The sequence below is a fragment of the Branchiostoma lanceolatum genome, chromosome 19 (assembly GCF_035083965.1).
Source record: "Branchiostoma lanceolatum isolate klBraLanc5 chromosome 19, klBraLanc5.hap2, whole genome shotgun sequence".
In the NCBI taxonomy this organism is placed as follows: domain Eukaryota; kingdom Metazoa; phylum Chordata; class Leptocardii; order Amphioxiformes; family Branchiostomatidae; genus Branchiostoma; species Branchiostoma lanceolatum.
The window spans coordinates 14,923,098-14,945,480 of record NC_089740.1 but is presented as its reverse complement, the minus strand read 5'-3'; the positions used below and the strand labels follow the sequence as shown (position 1 = coordinate 14,945,480).

Here is a 22,383-nt window from a genome sequence, read left to right as displayed (position 1 = left end):
TGGCTGCTTGTTAAAGTGCCATATACATTCAACTCTATTCAGCACTGGTGGGTTTGAAAATGGCGACTGTACCATCAGGCATCACTGTCAATCACCACCAACTCCCCTTCTCTTGTCATGGCAACTGTACTTGGGAAAGTCACACTGGCAGTGATGTGATTCAGGAATTTACCTGTCTTGTCAAACAGTTCCACGCGGTCGTTATAAGTGTCAGCCACGATGATGTTACCTGCCCTGTCTGTACAGACGCCCTGGGGATGGTCCAGCTCACCCTCACCTCTTCCTCTCCCTCCAAACCGGAGCAAACATTCTCCATCTGCCTGGTATATGTGGACTTGGTGAAAGCGACAGTAATTGTCCGTCACAACTACCCTCCCCTCCCCGTCCACACAGATGTCCCAGGGCTCGCGAAGCGCCGGGTACTGACCCATCATTTGCACAAGCGTCCCGTCCGGTTTGAACACCAAGACCTCACCAAGTTCTCTTTTTCTTGTCACTAGGATGAGGTTTCTTCTGGTGTCGACGGCAACGCCATTTACTTCTTTGCCATACCTCCCCGTTCGCTGTAGGTCAAACTTCCTCATCACCCTGCCCTCTTTGTTGTACTGCACAGCAAACTCGACAGACTTTGTGCCCCCCACCACCCAAAGGTTCCCCTCCCCGTCCGTGGCCACATCAAACGGTACCATCGTACATTTTCCATCGACGACGGTCGGGAACTGACGGACGAAGGTCCCTTGCAAGGAGAAGGCTGCAATTCTGTGGTTTGTTGAGTCAGCAACAAGGATCTCACCTTCATCAGATACTGTCGCTCCTTTAGATCCAATTCCACAAACCTGGCCTGGCGCCCCTTTCTCCTGATGATTCAAGGTCAACTTCCGCACGTACCCCGTCGTTTTACTTAGGTCACCATGGTGATGACCCTTGTCCACTGCAGTGCCAGTAGATATCACTGCACCTGGGACATTTACCTTTCCCAGTGTACAGGAGAATTTCTCGGTAGGCTCGAAGACGGCATGGTGGATTTTAAGTGGGCTTGGCACCGTCTTTTCTCTAAGCCTTGGTACCAAATCCGTCAGATTGGATTCACGACCGAGCAACTCACCACCGGCTTGGGCCACTTCATGCTCGGCCCCATCACATGCAGAGGACAGATCAGCTACATCCGCCAAAACGTCAGCTCTGTAGTTCTGTACGGCTCCCTTATTTTGCCTGTGGTTAGTCTCCACTTCAGACAACAGACGGCTTTTCTCCGCTGTGAGCATCTGGATGATTTGTTCGCAGAGTTGTCGGTAGGCTTCCTCAATTTTGCCATCCGTCTGTTGTTTCTGATCATCAAGGCTTTTCTCTTCGTCTCTCAGATACCTGATGAAGCTACAGTAAGACTCCAAGATGTTCCTCCCCTCCGTGATCAAGTCTCTTCTTTCTTGTATGGCCTTTATAAGGCTCATGGTAGGATGCGCTTCATGGCTTTCAACGCAATCCACACATAAGGGTACCTGGCACTGTTTACAGTAGAGTTTGACTTCCTCTGAGGGGTGGAAGCTGCACCTGTTTTCGGGCTGGGGTTGTTCCCTCGCTTCCTGTGACAGCGTTGCCTGAGTTTGCAGCGCCTCACACAAATTTGCTATAATGCGGCTGTCGGGTAAACCTTCGACCCCCTGTCTTGGCAGCCTGACTTGCTGGCGACAGTTTGGGCACTGGAAGGGCGTTCGCCTCCCTGCAAGGTTCTGTAGACAGTCCTGACAGAAGGTGTGCTGACAGGGCAGCACCTTGGGCCTGGTGAACAGCTCCAGGCAGATGCTGCAGGTCAATTCTTCACGGATTTGCGTCCCCAAACTTGATGGTGCAGCAGCCATTTTGTTATCCTTCCCACTTGTGACGCCATGACGTCATCTCGGTGCTAGGTATCAGTTCTGCTTTCTTACCCATAAATTGAAAGGCATGTGCATGTTTTTGCAGGCGTCTTAGTTACACATATCGGGTTACTGACTTAACCTGTCACAGTTGGCTTTGAGACACAACCTTTATTCTGGTGAACAAACAGATTCTGTGATGGATTTTTCAATTTGGCATTGTTACGTGAAGATGTATATTATAGACGGCACACACTGTGGCTGGAAGGGATAAACACATGCTATAGACATACATGTACGCAGTAGTTAATCATGTTAATGTCTTGCTTGTGGCAGCTTGACTTCAGTGCTAGTGTTCCTCCGGGTCGCCTGTGAACACCTTGAACAGGGTCCCGTTATTTTCTGCATCACTGTTCAATAGGTTCACTTGTTGACTCTGGCCCGCACATTGTTCAATTAACAAAAAGACCTGTATCAAGTTAAGCACTTGCTCAAATGGCTTGAAAGAAATGTAACAGAATGAACCTCATTTCGATATATGTTGTGTTTCTCCTTCTTCATACACGCCCACTCTGCACGTTCTAAAACAATGCTTTTGTAATATCTCTGAATCAGTTTTCTTTAACATTATTTCCTACAAGGAAGACGACCCAAGTACGCATGTGCAATGTCAAAGGTCAATGCCCCTGAGTCATAAACAAACCACGCCTGGGCATTGTTATTCAAATCAAGACAAAAGTCGAGAAGAGGACTGTATACAAGCCAGGGGCCTTCACCTTTGACACTGCACATGCGTACTCGGAATGGCGAGAGAGCTTATTGTAATTTATATACAGACTGTCCTGGTAAGTGGAATAACCACCTGCTTATCCCCGGTAGGGTTGTAGGAATTTAATCTGCGAAAATTACAGCTTGCAGCGAAAAGGGACTCAAAAACTGCGACTGATTCTTTTGTGTCAGTCACGAAACACCTGAACGATCGGTATCTGTACAGAAGGTACATAGAGTAAAGCATGAAGGAATAAAAATGTATACAACGGATTCAAAAATATTATTCATCCGTCGATCCAACTTTATAAACAACATGCATTAAATAGTCTGACCGAATGATTTGAAAGAAGACGCGTCGAGACATAGGCCCACTTCACACACAAGTTTTCGCAGTCGACTCGGGGCTACTCAATTAGAGTTTCCTTCATACAGAACGCTACTTGAGTGGCCTCGGCTAGGGTTCTTCTTGCTAAGTCCTGAGTCGACTCTAGTTTTACTCAGAACGCGTGTTTTAATCGTTAGATAAATTGTTGTCAACCTGCAATTAATTCGCCTACGGGCATGAATTGGCAAAAAACTGCATAGTGATGTCCTTTGACTGAAAGTAGTTATCTGTTGGTAATTGCTTGCCTTCAGAATATCTTCTTCTTAACCAATCACGTGGTGAAGACGGCGACAGTTGTGTCTTACGGAGACCACACCCACGATTTGAATGTGCGACCGCAATGTCTGAACGCTACAGAACCAGTTGGACCTACTCTCTGTGTGGGCTAGTTACTGTTGGTAATTGCTTGCCTTCAGAATAGCTTCTTCTTAACCAATCACGTGGCGAAGACGGTGGCAGTTGTATCTTACGGAGACCACACCCACGATTTGAATGTGCGGCTGCATTGTGAGAATTCTACAGTAGCTGTTGGACCTACTCTCTGTGTGGGCCAAGATATATCTGCCGCTACAGACTCACCCATAGACTCACATCTCGTCGATTTCTTGGGACTCAAGACTGAATCCTTGCAAGATGTCGCGCGGCTTGGCCCTTGTTGTCCTTCTTGGACTCGTCGGTAAGTACTTTTTGTACGAAAATGAGTGCTGTGATGTGTGCCAAACGTTGTAAGGTCACCCAAGAACATTATCCTTGGTTCACCTTGCCGGCAGTAGTCGTACAGTGAAGCCTCCTCAAGACCTCTAGGTTGAGTCGACGAAAGTTTGAGAAAACGACCAAAATTAGCGAAACTATTGGCAGAGGCTCTTGCTGAGGCAAATCTTAGGGATATTTTTGCCATATATGCCACAAAAGCCAGCTCCTCGGCTGTAGGGCGAGCATCTCCCCGAGGGTCCCCCGAGACCCTTAATAGCTTGTTAGGCTGTGATTAACTTAAGCGTACAAATACCGGTTGGGCAGATACAGTTGGCAAAGCTGTGTAAAAGCTTACATGTACAGCGGACAAGTTAAGCCAACAGCTCAGGTAAAGACTGGTGACCAGGCGACGTAAAGTTGAGCGGGGGCCTCAGAGAGGTTTCCGACTCGCAGGCAACAAGGGGCTGCACACACTGGTCACCAGCCGTCACCGGGGCTTCGGGCGAGCGTCCTCGGCCCGTCCTGAGCGCGAAGGCCGTCTGAACAATCAGTCCGCCTCGGTGATTTTTCCGGGCTTGCAAACAGTTACGGCCCTGGTAAGCCTGGTAATGCTTGGGTCACATTTTCAATCCGGGGCCCGACCGGGCAGTGTTTGGGAACAAAAAATATGATATAAAAGACAACAAAAAAGACAAAACGAACCAAAAATTGTCCAAGAGCATAGCTTGTGCATATTTATTGATATACATTTCACTTTTTCGTTTCCGCAAACAGCCCGGCCGGGCCCCGGCTGGGAAATGTGACCCAAGCATCAGAGAGAGGCATCCGGCATTGGAACTGTTTGTTTCTAGCAAACTCGCAGGGTTCGAAATTGGCCAAGTAGGCTGAAACCAAAGCCTACAATTATGAATGTACAAAAAGTTCTACATGTAGTAGACTACGCCCTTTTCTCCTTTGTCACAACTGTTATCAGTAGTATTTACTCGTTCCTTTGCAATTAGCCCCGGGCTTGAATTTACAATTAACAAAAAGAAGATAAGTAAAGAATTCGCCAGAGGAGGCGCCGGCCCGCCATAAAGCCAAACGTATGCACGAGCAATCCCGAAACATTTCGAGTCTTCTTCCAGTAATTACAGGAGTCTGGTAGAGTACATGAACACGGCATCGGGTGTAACAGTGGGGTTTAAGCGCCTCCAACTGATCAGTCTAACCGGTCTAGACCTTTTAGCCTAGTGGTTAAGGCGTGCGGCCTGTGGACTGGCGGGCCCGGGTTCGATCCCCGGGAGCCTCTAGTGTTTCACTGGATCCCACACTGGTGGTGAGAGCGCCAAATCATAACCGCTAGACCATATGGGAAGGTATAGACCAGTTTAGACTAGTCAGTTGGAGGCCCTTGAACCCCACTGTTTCACGGGGAAGCCCAGGGAAACACGCAGCTGTTGTTCCAAGAAATAAAAGAGAACCTTTTGTGTCCATGTTACAGGAGCGATCTCGGCGCAGAGCTACAAAGGCTGCTACAAGAGGAAGTGGGGAACCTTCAGAACTCATGAGACCAGTGACGACATGACCAACCAGAAATGCGTGGCAGTCTGCAAGAAGGAGGGCCTGCCGTATGCAGGTACGATCATCAGGATTGTATTGATATGTAATGAGGCATTCACGTCCCATACTCCTTGTTGTAAAAGAAGAAAAACAAGTATCTTTTTAGGATGTTTTTAGTACCACCCACCTTTCTTTGAATATGGAGATGCAGCTTTCTACAAGAGATACGCAAACTACTTTGGACTTACGCCAAAGATAGTTACTCAAGTTGGATAAGATTTTGAAAAAAAAAAATATTTGAAATGTTTGTTGATCTGCGCGAAGGAGGGCCTGCCGTATGCAGGTACGATCTCCCCGGACTCAATACATAATACGATTTATCTTTTATAACTACACTCTTTGTTTTGATGGAAGAAAAACAATATTTCATCGCATCATTGACCTTTATTTTGCACATGGAGACGCACCTTTCTACAAGAGATTAACAGCACAGACAATTTTGGAAGAATGAAGTCAGCAGTTTGGGGGAAGGAATTCAAAACTATCTCTGGAAGTAGATCTAGACACTGCTGTTTAAGTCTTTATTGCGTACCCGTAATCTGAGTTGTTCATCCCCTTTTACTATACCTATATAACCACCATGTCCAGTATTCTCTACAAACGTTCATCTTGTGTCTGAAATGATAATGGAAATTGGGAAAAGAGTGTGAAAAACTTATGGAGAATCAAAACCGTTGCTCCCAAAATATTGGACTCACTGTAATTTTCGACTCTGAACACGAGACTTAATGCACAATTGACGCCAGCAATAGGTCAAAGGTTGTTGGAGGTAGATATCGTCCTCCATCTAGGGAAAGAACTTGTTGTTATCTCCACGAAAAAAGACTTTTTAATGGGGATATTGTTTTGAGTGTGTTTGCGTGTGTGTTTGCGTGCGTGCATGTTTGTGTCGGCGGATGCTTAAAGTCAGCATAACTGAAGAACGTGTGCATGGACTGGATTGTAATGATATTTGGTACATGGGTAGGTGTTGGGAGGAGAAAGGTCAATGTCGATTTTGGCCCCCCTGGTATGTGTCACTGGAACTGCAATGGTGTATTTGTAAAAATCTTCTAAGGAGAATAACTGAAGAAAGGAACGACAGATTTTCATGTTATTTGATATGCTGGTAGATTGGACAGAGATGTACACAATGAAGTGCAAATTATGCAAATTGGGACTGAATCTGCATATGTAATGAGGAAAATGTATACCTCCATTCTAGGCATGTTGTGGGAGCTCACACCTGTCACACCTGTTAGTCTCAAATCTGGGACAAGAATTCCCCAGGTCCCAACAGCTGGTGGTCAAACCACAAAGGGATACACTACGAAACCTGTATACTTAATGTGGGTACCCTCGGGCACATAAAACAAAACCAGCGGCAACAACAAATAACTTGGGCAAATAAAACACATGTTATATAACCACATGTTATATGAAAACAAATTTCATGTAGATTTTGGGTCTTCAGACTCTTGTTGCCTATGTGCCACAATGTATGGCACTCAGAACCTTTACCCAAGCTTGAATATGTTGACCCCCCTATAGGAACCTACGGGCCGAAGTGCGGCTGCGAATCTGCGGAGAAGTTTGAGAGGCTGGACAAGATGGACGACTCCGACTGTACCACCAGCTGTGGGGGTGACGTCACACAGAAGTGTGGAGAGGGCAACGGGAGACTCACCGTCTGGACCACTGTTGAAGGTGAGACTCTAAGAAACTAGAGTTCCTCGAACACATTATCTTCGCCAAATAATCAAGGCTTATTATGGATAGTGATTCATATTTACATGCTTTGATATCACCCCCTGAAAATTTGATCATACACCATGTGCTGTTTGTAAGTTTTGAGGGGGGGGGGGAGATAGGGTTAAAAATCATTTGGTGGTACAGGACTAGCGCACAATGTAAGAGTCTTGTGTGCTGATATATGTTTAAACTGGCCATGAGAAAAATGAGTACATGTATGTTGAAATTATGGGCCCTCAAAGGTTTGAAATTGCAGTGTCGTAAGTTGAATGTGACGATGAAATGGTGCAGTCAATATGAATAAGAATAGAATAAATCTTTATTCCATGTCATACACATTTTGAAAGACATAGTAAATGTGACTTTACCGTACCTAGCAGTGGTGCAGTTTTGGAGCAATGTACTCTCTATTAAAAGCAGATCCGTGTTTTTGTTGTGTTTTTAGGTGTTTTGTCCGGCATTCTATTTTTGTCTCCTTTTCGTTATGTCGCCAACGTGCTTTGGACAAACATGCCTAAACTAAACATGTGAAAAAACAGTCGGACCCACACCTCTGCTTGGAGAGCAGTGCTGTGCTCTATTTATGTTGAGCCCAACATACTGGTCGGCGCAACATATTGTGTTCTTATGGTTTCTTTCTCCTGTCAAATCTTGTAATCGACTCAGCTCGGTCGTCCCTGCACCAACTGAGCTGAAATTTGGTATAGAGTGGGCAAATACCCTGGGAGACTTTTTAATTTTTTCGATATTGACCTTGAAAGTTGTTTATGTGACCTACTTTCCCAGGCCATCTGTTTGTGAGACCTGTTTTCTGGGAAACCGTCACATGTTTCAGGGTCCCAATATGAAATACATCAAACTTTTCTTACTAATTATGCTGTGATGTGATTGGAGATTGTACTCAATTCAATCAATAAACAAACATGTTATGTCAGATTTAGCAGTTCCATGGATGATGCGTCAGGTAAAGGTACATTCTTCTGTTTCAGGATCGTGTGGACTATCGGCGTTTAATCACGTCCCCCAGACTGGTTGCGCCCCAGGAGACGACCTGGCCAATCCCCCTGGTGTTACCCTCCAGGGCTGTGCAGACGCTTGTTGTGTCGACTCGAGATGCCTGTCGTTTCAGTACAACACATACGGCCAATGTTATTTGAAAAGCAAACTCTGCTCTGCTGGGGAGAAACACTCTGTATCAGCCGGCAACATGTACGATTGGATTGATTTACCAGGTTGGAGCATTTAGTCCATTAATTAAATTATTCATTAACTCAACAACAGTATTTAGTATTATAGTCTTTTTAATACTACTTTTAGAATACTTGTTGTAACCTCTCCTGCAATACAATACATTGCCAGGCCCGACGCTCATAACTGACATGTTTTTGGATAAAGCATGCCAATAATATCCTGATTCGCATAATAAGTCGTTTATTATGTAAAGCACCATCTGAGCTATCTGAATACCAAACGTCACGACGATCTGTCGACCCCTTCTCAAGTTATTCATCTCCGAAGGTCAAAACAAAAACACCCACTGCAGTTCCAAACAAGACGCTAGGGGGCCCAAACTTTCACAACTTACTTCCTATAGCATGAACTATCTACCACAAAAATCATGACCATAGCACTTTCAGAAAATATGCCCCAAAATTTTGAAGCTCCGCTGCAGTACCTTGAGTACCCGCTAGAAGGCCCATTATCGAACTTGACCTTCCTTTATGTAAACCCTACCCATCCACTAAATATCATACAGATCCATCAACAGCTTCTTGAGTTATGCTGGCGACATACAAATACAGATCCACACAAAGCCCGCTGCAGTACCAACGGAAAATGCCAGGGGAACCATTTTTGAACTTGACCTCCTTTTTTACAACATCTACACACCTGCAAAAAATTATGAAGATCCATATATGTTTATTGATGTGCCTTGCATATGTGTTTACCGATAGCTGCTAAGAAGTGGCGTGACGATAAGCGGTGCGGACAGGGCTGGCCTGCTGAGGACGGCAGTCCTGCTGAGTGCGACCCTAGCGGGAAGTACCCGTGCTGCTCCCCGGCAAACTGGTGCGGCAACACGGCAAACCACTGTGACTGTCCGGATTGTGTCGACTACAGCGACAAAGGTTCAAGGATGACTGCTTTACTTTTTTACATTCAGTGGGGTCTGCACTAGCTGTTCTTCACTTTGGCAACAGTGTCATGACTCATGTACTACTAGTTACATGTTCATTCAAGCAATACATGTACTTCATTATCATTCAATAAAAGAAAGGTTTGGGAAATTCAGTCATTCAAATTTTAACATTTCTGTATTCACAACAAGATTGGAGTGATATACAAATAATCTATTTGGGGCAGGGTGAAGGACATAATGTACAACATGTATCATCACCATCATAATCCCAGCCAGGCAGGGTCATATATTTCATAGGGATAGGACTGAAATGCAAGTTGCTTTATATTCTACAGGGGCTATGAAGGCTTTAGTTATCCTAAGTCTAGCAGCCTAATCCATCAGATATAGAATGAAGTTATTTTTGGTAAACAAAAACAGACATTGAGTTTCAGGCAAGGAAACTCGAAGTCTGGCCAAACTCTGAACACAGGTCGGTTTTATGTGCTGTAGAATTGCTCGTGTATAACCTTCCTCTCCCAATTTTCCCCATTAGATAATAGATTTACCACTTGGTAAATATATGGTATAGGTGGGTAAATGTCATATACCATATTTACCAACTATTTACTCCTTCCAGGTAAATTCGGTAAATCCCACTTTTCGTGCAGTGAGACCGGACAATGATTCTTCCTTACAATAACTGACCCACCCCTTCGTTCCGAATGATTGGCCGCCATATTGTATCGATGGTCCAACTAAAATGGCCGGACGGTTTAGCATTACAGAGCTGTGACGTCACACACAAACGCTTACGTATGACGTCATGAATCTCACTCCCATCCTTTTCCGTCCAGGGAAGCGCGAGATGACCGCGGAGGAGGATGTTGAAGAGGAGAGGAGGGGGCTGGAAACCCAGAGCTACAAAGGCTGCTACAAGAGGAAATGGGGAACTTTCAGGACTCAGGCGACCAGTGACGACATGACCAACCAGAAATGCGTGGACATCTGCGCGAAGGAGGGCCTGCCGTATGCAGGTACGATCATCAGGAAGTTCTTGATACTCGTTGTTGTAAAAGAAGAGAAAACACTGATTTTTATTTCGCACCGGCGATACTACTTTTAACATAGGGATGCAGATTTATAATGATAACGCAGGCTGCTTCCGAAGGAATTATGTCAACAGTTCCAAGAGGCACATCCTATTCTGAAGTTTAAATCTAAATCCTAGATCTTTTCGACATAGTCACATATGTAATCCCACTTGTTTATTTCATTCGGTTTTACCTGTATGACCCATATGTCAAAGGTTGTTAGAAATCGGTCTCGACCCCCATCGTCCCGGGGAAGAATTTGTTACTGCCCTACGCCTCCCAAGGCAAGACACTCAGGACCTTATCCAAACTTGAATATGTTGTCTCCCCAACAGCAACCTACGAGACGAAGTGCGGCTGCGAGAGTGCGGAGAAGTTTGCGAGGCTGAGCCCGGCTGACGAGTCCGAGTGTTTCTCCGCCTGCGGGGGTGACGCCACTCAGAAGTGTGGGCAGGCCAACGGGAGGCTCAGCGTCTGGACCACTGGCAATGGTGAGGCAAATTAAAAATGCAGTTTAAAGCTTAAGTTGACTTTTAACTGATTTGTGCGAGCCGTTTACCATTATTATGTCATAATGACTTTTACATCGTGTCACCATGATGCTATAATATGACCATGCGACGGACAGACAGACCGGACAATGATTCTTCCTTACAATAACTGACCCACCCTTTCGTTCCAAATGATTGGCCGCCATATTGGATCGATGGTCCAACCAAAATGGCCGGGACGGTTTAGCATTTCAGAGCTGTGACGTCACACACAAACACTTACGTATGACGTCATGAATCTCACTACCATCCTTCTTATACAGGGAAGCGCGAGATGGCCGAGGGGATGGAGGAGGTCAAGGAGCATCTGAGGGAGCTGATCGCCAAGTTATCGTCTGCAGCTGAAGAGTGACAGCATCAGCATCATTATCGCCAGCAGCATCATTATCATCATCATCCGCATCATCATCAGCATCATCATCAGCATCATCAGCATTATCACTAGTAGCATCATTATCATCATCATCATCAGCAGCAGCAGCATCATCAGACTACAGATGAAGATTGACATCCATCAACTTTTTACTGTCTAGCGATAGTTCTATCGTTAATGGCACCACTAAGCTTTTAATCATCTTTGTCGATGTTGAGGGACAATTAAAGTAAAGCAAACAGCGAAGTAATTCAGTAAAGAACGAAGAAAAGAAGAAGAAAAGAAAGTAGCAAATATGTCTGTGATCACTTGAGGGTTGAAGGTGCCATTTTAGATCTGTGAATGGAACACAGAAGACAAATCAATGTTTATTATTATGTGATTAGTCAAATTTTACGAATCGATCGAGATTTAGTTATTGGTTAAGATTTAGCTATTGGTTAATCTTTAGTTATTTAGCTAGTCTCAGAGTTTTGAGGGGATTGGGCGTTACAGATGGAGTGTACGCACACACGAGGCCGCTAATAACATGCTTAGAAATTCGTATGAACTAGAAATTCATCCGCTGAAATTGTACAAAAACACAATCACAGAACATGCTTGACCATCACCACAACTTGTGAACATCTCATAATCGACCCGTAATGACGTCAAAGTTATACCATGATGTCAGCTCAGGTTCTTGATGCATTACGTCACTTTTTGTGAAGCACAGCTCAACGTTATATTTGAACAAATTTGACTGTCTGGAGACTCATAACATTTAAATTCATATTGGTGAGCATTTTAGATTTGTGGAATGATAATAAAACTGGTGAACTGCTTAGAAAATCTTGTCAATCATTTCGTCAAAAGTCTGCCACAGCTTCCAAAATTTAGAACACCAAGCTATGTATTTCAACCAATTATACTTAACACGAACACAACTTGGTTTTGACACATCCGACGGCGCAAAGACTACAATGTCGCCGCTATGCTCACAGATACAGGTATGAGACCTAAATCGCACAATCAGCTGGACAAAGCTGCAGGAAAAGGCAAGGGCAAGAGGTAAAGCTCCCCCTTGCAGCTTAGTGCAGAAGTGCACCCAAGAGGACAGTTGTCTGAATAGGACAAGATGTTGTTTTCAAAATAAATCTCAAAAATATCTCTAAGAACTTCATTTCCTTTGTGATGTCTTTTGTTTTGTTTTAGAGTGGTAAAATATGGAAAAGAAGTCAGAGAAGTGAATGGAAGACAAAGTCTGATGTAATCCTAGAATGTATAACATATAATGTGGGAGATCCGATGAAGGGAAGGAACATCCAAATTCGCTACATTTGTCACATTTGTTATATTTTTGTTCGAGCTCGGTGCCTGACTGGAGCTTCTCTGGCTGACTGGAGCTTCTCTGGCTGACTGGAGCTTCTCTGGCTAGCATATACGATTTTGGCACCGTGTAGACCTGCTTTGAGATCGGGAAATCCCACCTGTTAATTCCCTAATATGGTTGCAGCCATGTAAAACTAGTATCTACCAGACTAACCGCGTCGGCTATAGGGAGAACATTTACCGGGGGACTTTGGCCATGGAGGGTAACATTTGTTTGCAATATTGGACCCTATCTCCATAGCCGACCCCCTTCATACAGTTGACTCTACTTGGCCAATTTCTACTATTTTCCCAGCGACCCGCAGAGGCTGGTAGAGTTTGATGTAAAACTGCGATAATTACAGCCTGCAGCAAAAGGGGACTCAAAAGGTGTGACTGCTTCTTTTGTGTTCAAGAAATGCCTGAACGTCTGGTATTTGTACAGATCGCACATAATGTCAAGGCATTAAAGAATAAATTGAATATTCACAACGAAATCTAATATAATTCATCCGTCGATCCGACTTTATAAACAGCATGTATCAAACAGTCTGACGTCGAGACATAGTGATGCCCTGTGACTGAAGGTGCTTGTTGCTATCGGTGGTTGTCTGCAGCTCCCTTTAGGGCATCTTCAGGACCATTAATGGTTTATATTTAAGATTACTTTCTAATGTTGGGGCAGAACTGCCTTGGGGCTTGAAGGGTCGGTCCTAGTTTGATCTTCATGAGCAGTGGACTGTTGCACACCCTAGTTGTGCCCTTTATCAAAAGAAAAGTTATGAACATACCTGACAAGACATATGCATTTTGATATCTTTCTGTTATTTGATGTTATAAAGTTGTGGCGATGTTTAAAACCAACATTCTTTAATCGAGGTACTACCCGGCCAAGTTGTAGACATTCCACCCTGCCCTGTCACAGTTAACCAATAGATGTATCATGTTTAGTTTTTGGCAGTGTAATTCTAGAAAAAACTGAAATAAACAGATGTTCATACATATTAGGCAACATTTGACGAACCTATTTTGTTAACCGACAAACAAATTTTCTGTGCATCGGCCAGAGAGTGTTGCGTACTGCATTGTGGGATGTAGCGCCGAAGTGTGTAGGCGTTTCCTTAAGACAAAGGAAAACCTCTATATTAATATTCATGAGTTTGAAACCTTTTGGTACATCAATTCTACGTGACCCATTTCCAAATGGATCTATGAAATTAATCTCCTTCGTGATTTCTTGTGTTTTCTTTTAGAGTGTCAAAATGTGGGAAAGAAGTGAGAGAAGTGAATGAAAGACAAAGTCTGATGTAATCATAGAATGTATAACATATAATGTGGGAGATCTAATTGGGATAAAGGGAAGGAACATCCAAATTCGCTACATTTGTCACATTTGTCGCATTTATGTTCGAGTTCGGTGCCTGACCGGAGCTTCTCTGGCTGACTGGAGCTTCTCTGGCTAGCATATACGATTTTGGCACCGTGTAGATCTGCTTTGAGATCAGGAAATCCCACCTGTTAATTCCCCAATATGGTTGTAGCCATGCAAAATTGCGATGATTACAGTCTGCAGCGAAAGATGACTCAAAAGGTGTGACTTTTTCTTTCGTGTTCAAGAAATGCCTGGACGACTGGCATTTGTACAGATCGCACATACATCAAGGCATTAAAGAATAAAGGAAAATTCACAAGGAAATCTAATATTATTCATCCGTCGGTCCAACTTTATAAACAGCATGCATCAAACAGTCTGACGTCGAGACATAGTGATGTCCTGTGACTGAAGGTGCTTGTTGCTATCGGTGGTTGTCTGCCGGGCATCTTCAGGACCATTAAGGGTTTATATTTAAGATTACTTTCTAATGTTGGGGCAGAACTGCCTTGGGGCTTGAAGGGTCGGTCCTAGTTTGATCTTCGTGAGCAGTGAACTGTTGCACACCCTAGTTGTGCCCTTTATCAAAAGAAAAGTTATGAACATACCTGACAAGACATATGCATTTTGATATCTTTCTGTTTTTTCATGTTATAAAGTTGTGGCGATGTTTAAAAACATCATTCTTTAATCGAGGTACTAGCCGGCCAAGTTGTTAACATTCCACCCTGCCAAGTTTTCGGGTCAGCAATTTCAAGTGACCCTTTTTGCAATTGGTCTGAGAGATAGAGTTATGAAGATCACAGTTTGTATCCAAAAATAGTGTGTATCAGAAAATCCTGTTGTTGGAATCAAATCAATGGTCCTTCATTTAAAATGTCCTCTACTAGGCTGGGTAATCAACTTTGGTTGTTGATTCGTGGAATTGATCCCCAAGTTTTTTGTCTTTTATTACCAATAGATGTATTATGTTTAGTTTCTCGCAGTGTACGTCTAGAAAAAAACTTAAAATAAACAGATTTTAATACATATTAGGCAACATTTTAGGAACTTTTTGTTAACCGACAAATATATGGATTTTCTGTGCACCGGGCAGAGACTGTTGCGTACTGCGTTGTGGGATGTAGCGCCGAAGGATGTAGGCGTTTCCTTAAGACAAAGGAAAAGAACTATATTAATATTCATGAGTTTGTAACCTTTTGGATCAGCAATTTTACGTGACCCATTTCCAAATGGACGCATTGTGCACCCCGACCAATCGAATCATGTGAATCGCATTGAAACACAGATTCGTATCAGCCATTTCCCGACAAATCCCTTTCTAACTTGCGTTAAGGACTACATCTGACCAAACAAACTCACCAGTGAGATGGTAGAAGGTGTCAGCTTCCAAAAGAGCTTTTCAGATTGACAATTTTGGCACATTGGAAGTGATTGGATCCGCCCGCGATTTAACTTCTAGTTTCTACTATTTTTCTCTAAACGTTAAATCGCGATTTAACTTCTAGTTTCTACTACTTTTCTCTAAACGTTAAATCGCGGGCGGATTCAATCACTTCCAAAGTGCCAAAATTGTCAATCTGAAAACGTCTTTTGGAAGCTGACACCTTCCACCATCTCACTGGCGAGTTTGTTTGGTCAGATGTAGTCGTTAACGCAAGTTAGAAAGCGATTTGTCGGGAAATGGCTGATACGAATCTGAGTTTCAATGTGATTCACGTGATTCGATTGGTCGGGGTGATTGTGGGATGTAGTGCCGAAGGGTGTAGGCGTTTCCTTAAGACAAAGGAAAACAATTATATTAATATTCATGAGTTTGTAACCTTGAAGACGGCGTCAATTGTGTGCCAAAAATAGTTACTGAAGCAACTGGATATAATTGTGCCCTACATTCACATGTGACACTCCCACATTTGAATGTGCGGCTGCATTGTGGGAATGCTACAGTAGTAGTTGGGGTGTCTCTCTGTCCGGGCTTGTCTTTCTTGCCGAGTTCGTTCTTTCATTGTCCGAACTGACAGGCAAGATTGATGGAAAGACCTTTAAGGGTCTATTTTTAAGATCCCTTTTTAATGATGAGGCAGAACTGCCTTGGGGACTGAAGGGTCGGTCCTAGTTTGATCTTCATGAGCAGTGACCTGTTGCACACCCTAGTTGTGCCCTTTATCAAAAGAAAAGTTATGAACATACCTGACAAGACATATGCATTTTGATATCTTTCTGTTTTTTCATGTTATAAAGTTGTGGCGATGTTTAAAAACATCATTCTTTAATCGAGGTACTAGCCGGCCAAGTTGTTAACATTCCACCCTGCCAAGTTTTCGGGTCAGCAATTTCAAGTGACCCTTTTTGCAATTGGTCTGAGAGATAGAGTTATGAAGATCACAGTTTGTATCCAAAAATAGTGTGTATCAGAAAATCCTGTTGTTGGAATCAAATCAATGGTCCTTCATTTGAAATGTCCTCTACTAGGCTGGGTAATCAACTTTGGTTGTTGATTCGTGGAATTGATCCCCAAGTTTTTAGTCTTTTATTACCAATAGATGTATTATGTTTAGTTTCTCGCAGTGTACGTCTAGAAAAAAAAAACTTAAAATAAACAGATTTTAATACATATTAGGCAACATTTTAGGAACTTTTTGTTAACCGACAAACGTATTCTCTGTGCACCGGGCAGAGACTGTTGCGTACTGCGTTGTGGGATGTAGCGCCGAAGGATGTAGGCGTTTCCTTAAGACAAAGGAAAAGAACTATATTAATATTCATGAGTTTGTAACCTTTTGGATCAGCAATTTTACGTGACCCATTTCCAAATGGACGCATTGTGCACCCCGACCAATCGAATCATGTGAATCGCATTGAAACACAGATTCGTATCAGCCATTTCCCGACAAATCCCTTTCTAACTTGCGTTAAGGACTACATCTGACCAAACAAACTCACCAGTGAGATGGTAGAAGGTGTCAGCTTCCAAAAGAGCTTTTCAGATTGACAATTTTGGCACATTGGAAGTGATTGGATCCGCCCGCGATTTAACTTCTAGTTTCTACTATTTTTCTCTAAACGTTAAATCGCGATTTAACGTCTAGTTTCTACTACTTTTCTCTAAACGTTAAATCGCGGGCGGATTCAATCACTTCCAAAGTGCCAAAATTGTCAATCTGAAAACGTCTTTTGGAAGCTGACACCTTCCACCATCTCACTGGCGAGTTTGTTTGGTCAGATGTAGTCGTTAACGCAAGTTAGAAAGCGATTTGTCGGGAAATGGCTGATACGAATCTGAGTTTCAATGTGATTCACGTGATTCGATTGGTCGGGGTGATTGTGGGATGTAGTGCCGAAGGATGTAGGCGTTTCCTTAAGACAAAGGAAAACAATTATATTAATATTCATGAGTTTGTAACCTTGAAGACGGCGTCAATTGTGTGCCAAAAATAGTTACTGAAGCAACTGGATATAATTGTGCCCTACATTCACATGTGACACTCCCACATTTGAATGTGCGGCTGCATTGTGGGAATGCTACAGTAGTAGTTGGAGCTCCTCTCTGTTCCGGTTTGTCTTTCTTGCCGAGTTCGTTTAACTTTCATTGTCCGAACTGACAGGCAAGATTGATGGAAAGACCTTTAAGGGTCTATACTTAAGATTCCTTTTTTTTTTTAATGTTGGGGTAGAACTGCCTTGGGGCTTGAAGGGTCTGTCCTAGTTTGATCTTCATGAGCAGTGGACTGTTACACACCCGAGTTGTGCCCTTTATCAAAAGAAAAGGCATGAACACACCTGGTAAGACATATGCATTTAACATGTTTCTGTTATTTCATGTTATAAAGTTGTGGCGATGTTTAAAAACAACATTCTTTAATCGAGGTACTACCCGGCCAAGTTGTAAACATTCCACCCTGCCAAGTTTTCGGGTCAGCAAATTTCAAGTGACCCATTTTCAATTGGTCTGAGAGATTGCGTTACGTTATGAAGATCACAGTTTGTATCGGAAAATGCTGTTGTTTGAATCAAATCAATGGTCGACAGTGCCGGAGCGCTCGGAGATCCTTCATTCGAGATGTCTTCTACTGGGCTGATGAGTAATCAACTTAAGTTGTTGATTCGTGGAATTGATACCCAAGTCCTTATTAACCAATAAGTGTATTATGTTTAGTTTTTCGCAGTGTACGTCTAGAAAAGACAGATGTTCATACATATTAGGCAATATTTGACGAACCTATTTTGTTATCCGACAAACAAATTTTCTGTTCACAGAGAGTGTTGCGTACTGCATTGTGGGATGTAGCGCCGAAGGGTGTAGGCGTTTCCTTAAGACAAAGGAAAACCACTATACTAATATTCATGAGTTTGTAACCTTTTGGATCAGCAATTTTACGTTAACCATTTCTGTAACTATCGGCGGTTGTCTGCAGCTACCTTCAGGGCATTTTAATCTTAACCAATCACGTGGTGAAGACGGCGTCAATTGTGTGCCAAAAATAGTTACTGAAGCAACTGGATATAATTGTGTCCTATATTTACATGTGACACGCCCACGGCTGCATTGTGGGACTGCTTCAGTATATAAATATCAGTCCTCTCTGTTCGGGCTTATCTCTACTGCCGAGATAGTTCAGACACCACAGCCGAGGCGTTTCTTCTATATCTTCTATCAACTTTCCTCTCGTCGATTTCGTGGGAGTCAAGACTTGATCCTTGCAAGATGTCGCGCGGCTTGGCCCTTGTTGTTCTTTTCGGACTCGTCGGTAAGTACGTCTTGTACGAAAATGAGGGCTGTGTTGTCTCTGTAGATGTGTGCAAAATATGGTCAGTCAACGTTACCGGCAGTAGTCGTGTCGTGAAGTCTATTCGAGGCCCTCAGGTCGAGTTGAGCAAAGTTAGAGACAAGGGCCAAAATAAGCTAGATACTTTGCAGGGGTACTTGGTGAGGTAAATCTTAGGAGCGTCTTTGATATACAGTCAAACCTGTTCTCAACAACTACTCATGGGACCGAATAAAAAATGTACTGAGGACAGGTGTTTGCTCACGTTTGGGCAGGTTTAACTATGTAAAGATGGACGGGGCTGGTTTAATGTGGTTGGCTGCGCCAGGCGGTTGCTCAACCAGGTTTGGCTGTACCCGGTATGGAGGCAAAGTTTCACATGGAACCTAGGCTGTTTCCAGGGCCTACACAGGCCAGCTCCTCGGCTATAGGGCCAACATGCCCCCGAGGAAACTTTCACCCAGTCACCCGAGGAAGACCCTTTGCTTCTTGGGCTGTAATCATCTGAAGCAGACAAAAAGCAGTTGGGTGGGTTCCGTTGGGAAGGCTGTGTACAAGTTTACAGGTGCATTGGACAAGTAACAGCCAACAGCTTTGGTAAGGCAAGGAGTTTTAATAGAGACTGTTAATGAAGACCTCCTTCGGTAGAGACCGGTGACCAGGTGTTGCAAAATTGGGCGGAAGCCTCAGGGAGGTTTCCGACTCGCAGACAGCAAGAGGCTGCATACCCTGGTCACCAGTCACTACCGGGACGTCAGGTCCTCGGCCCACCCTGAGAAATACAGCCGCATGGACAATCAGCCCGCTCCGGTGATTTCGCCGGCCTGAGGAAGATGCGTCCGGAATCGGGACTGTTACTTTCTACCAGACTCCTAGGATGGAACACTGTAGAGTGAAGTCAAAACCTACAATTATGAATGCATAGAAACGTATAGTAGAGTAGTCACTTTCTATCTTCTGTTCATTTGCAATCAGCCTCCGGGCTTGTAAAATATACATTGAGAATTCGCCAGAGAGGTCACACGTGAGTAGCCCCGCTTAATTCCCAGTCTTTTCTCTGTAGTCTAAGGAGTCCGGAAGGAGAATGGACGAACAGCATCTGTGAAGCCCAGGGAAACACACTGTTGTTACAAGAACTAAACGATTGACTGATGTGTCCATGTCACAGGAGCGATCTCGGCGCAGAGCTACAAAGGCTGCTACTATAGGCAATGGGGAGTTTTCACCTTTAAGAAGTCCGGAGATGACATGACCAACCAGAAATGTGCGGAGCTCTGCAAGAAGGATTCCTTCCCGTATTCAGGTAGGATTTTAGTCAGTACCACCCAAATTACCATTCACGTTACATACATTGTAATGGAAAAACAACAAGTAAAAATATTCCTTTTTTTATCGATGAAATTCGTTCAGCGCGGTGTCAGATCGCTCGGTCGCCAACGCGTCACGGGTCCAGTGAGAGGGCAGCTCAATAGCAACCTACGAGACTAATAATACATGTTAATGTACCTTGGAAGCAGCCATGTCAGACAGACTGATGTGGGCCCCGGTTGTACAAGGGCTCGCCCCGTCCTCTGCTGCTGAGGTCGACGGATGATGATGATGAATGTACCTTCTCTTGTTCCCCAATAGGAACCTACTACTACGGGAAGAAGTGCAGCTGCGGGAAGGAGGCCGAATTTGGGGGGAGGTATCCCCTGAAGACGGCCGAAGAGTCCAAGTGCTCCTCCGCCTGCGCGGGTGACCCCAAGCAGAAGTGTGGACAGGGCAACGGGTTCATGAGCGTCTGGAACACTGGCTATGGTGAGGCAAATTAAAAATGCAGTTTAAAGCTTAAGTTGACTTTTAACTGATTTGTGCCAGCCGTTTACCATTAGTATGTCATAATGACTTTTACATTGTGTCACCATGATGCTATAATATGACCATGCGACGCGGATGAAAAATGCATGACTCTCCATTTGTTATTACGTAGAGACAGGGAGACAGACACCAATACAAACAGACAGGCAGACAGACAGACAGACAGACAGACCGGATAATGATTCTTACTTTGAAATAACTGACCCACCCTTTCGTACCGAATGATTGGTCGCCATATTGGATCCAAAATGGCCGGAACGGTTAGCATTACAGAGCTGTGACGTCACACACAAACACTTACGAATCTCACTGCCATCCTTTTTGTACAGTGGAGCCAGGTAAGCGCGGGATGGCCGAGAAGCTGGAGGAGGTCAACGGTCGCCTGAGGGAGCTCATCGCCAAGCGCGAGATGGCGGAGGAGATGGAGGAGATCGAGGAGCAGCTGAGGGAGCTGGAGGCTAAGTTATCTCGTTAAGGGTGACACCATCATCATCAGCAGCAGCAGCATCAGCAGCATCAGCATCAGACTGCAGATGAAGATTGACATCCATCAACTCTCTTTATACCGTCTCGCGATAGCTCAATTCTGAATGGCACCACTTAGCTTTTGATAATCTTTGTCGATGTTGAGAGACAACTACAGTGAAGTGAACAACGAAAGTAATTCCTGTGAAACAAACAAACAAACAAACAAACAAACAAACAAACAAACAAACAAAACAAACAAATGAAAACAAAAACAAAAAAGCAAACAAACCAAAACAAGAGCTAAAGAAATTATCAAACATGCCGTTGACTGCTTGAGGGTTAAGGGTGCCATTTTAGATCTGAGAATAGAACGTAGAAGACGAGACGAGGTTTAGTTACATTGTTTATTTACTAAGTAGCAGAATTTTGAGGGAATCCGGTGTCACAATATTGGGGTGAACGCCCACGAACGATACCGCTTATAACATACATGTATTTAGATATCCACATGCATTAGCACATGTAAAAGCACTTCAGCTGAACTTTTATCATCACAGTCACAGAACATTGGAGACCATCTCAACAACCTTTAAATATTTCATAACTAATCCGTAACGACGTCAAAATTCAATTTGACGTCAGCTCACGTTCTGTATTACGTCACAAAATGTATCACGTCACAAAATGTACTTTTTGTGATGCGCAACTGAAAGTCATTACACATGCTAAGTTATATTTGAGTATATTTCAATTCCTGGAGATTCATAACATCTAGAATCATTTTGGTGAGCGTTTATGGATTTGTGGAATGCTAATAAAACTGGTGAAACGTTTAGAAAGTCTTGTCAATCATTTCGTCAAAGGTCTGCCACAACTTTCAAACTTAAAAGCATCAGATAAACACGAACATGTTTTGACACAAAGCGATCAAACCTCGTAATGCTACCGGCGTGTACTCTCCAAGCAGAGGATGGGTTCCGGCCGGTTTTTGACGTGTTTTTAGGCGCTTTTGTCGGGCTTTCTACTTTGTCATTTTTTTGTTGTCCAGTGGGTTGGCTGGACAAAAAAACATCCTCTGCTTGGAGAGTAAAGGGTGTGCTCACAGTTTAATTCTGGCCAAGGAGGTAACATGCTCTGGCGCAGACAACCCGGTGAAAAACACAAATTCAACCCAGTTCACAAGCAAGGTCAACAGCACAAAGATTGGGCCCCCTAGCAGCGTTTTATACAACTCGTTGCAGTGAGCCTTTCGTTGGAGACGTTCGTATCAGATATATATACTTCTACAACTGTTATAATATCTACTATTAAAGATGTATTAGCTTCTTCTGGACATGCTTGGTAAAAAAAGGCACAATTATGACAAGATAAGATCTTCCAATCCCTGGCTGT

The 22,383-nt window shown here is 43.7% G+C and overlaps 3 protein-coding genes across 5 annotated transcripts; 2 read left to right on the top strand and 1 right to left on the bottom strand.

Moving 5' to 3' along the window:
• Positions 1-74: 74 nt before the first annotated feature.
• LOC136425200 (tripartite motif-containing protein 3-like) lies at positions 75-2,334 on the bottom strand. The gene has a single exon (XM_066413995.1). It carries the CDS (start codon positions 1,857-1,859, stop codon positions 75-77), a length of 1,785 nt encoding a protein of 594 aa, XP_066270092.1. The 5' UTR covers positions 1,860-2,334.
• A 1,188-nt stretch (positions 2,335-3,522) lies between these two features.
• Positions 3,523-12,337, top strand: LOC136425470 (uncharacterized). 3 transcript variants are annotated; one of them, XM_066414349.1, is made up of 8 exons: positions 3,526-3,688; positions 5,189-5,323; positions 6,838-6,993; positions 8,028-8,270; positions 8,994-9,167; positions 10,015-10,194; positions 10,587-10,742; positions 11,066-12,337. In XM_066414349.1, exons 1-8 carry the CDS (start codon positions 3,646-3,648, stop codon positions 11,152-11,154), a joined length of 1,176 nt encoding a protein of 391 aa, XP_066270446.1. In that variant the 5' UTR covers positions 3,526-3,645; the 3' UTR covers positions 11,155-12,337. The 3 variants fall into 3 exon arrangements, with proteins under 3 accessions (XP_066270447.1, XP_066270448.1, XP_066270446.1); XM_066414350.1 differs by lacking the exon at positions 8,994-9,167 and having other exon boundaries at positions 3,523-3,688; XM_066414351.1 differs by lacking the exons at positions 8,028-8,270; positions 8,994-9,167 and having other exon boundaries at positions 3,524-3,688.
• Positions 12,338-18,356: 6,019 nt separating this feature from the next.
• Positions 18,357-21,830, top strand: LOC136425477 (uncharacterized). Its single transcript, XM_066414362.1, has 4 exons — positions 18,357-18,645; positions 19,832-19,966; positions 20,293-20,463; positions 20,853-21,830. The coding sequence occupies exons 1-4, from the start codon at positions 18,603-18,605 to the stop codon at positions 20,996-20,998; spliced, it is 495 nt and encodes a 164-aa protein (XP_066270459.1). The 5' UTR covers positions 18,357-18,602; the 3' UTR covers positions 20,999-21,830.
• The last annotated feature ends 553 nt before the right edge of the window (positions 21,831-22,383 follow it).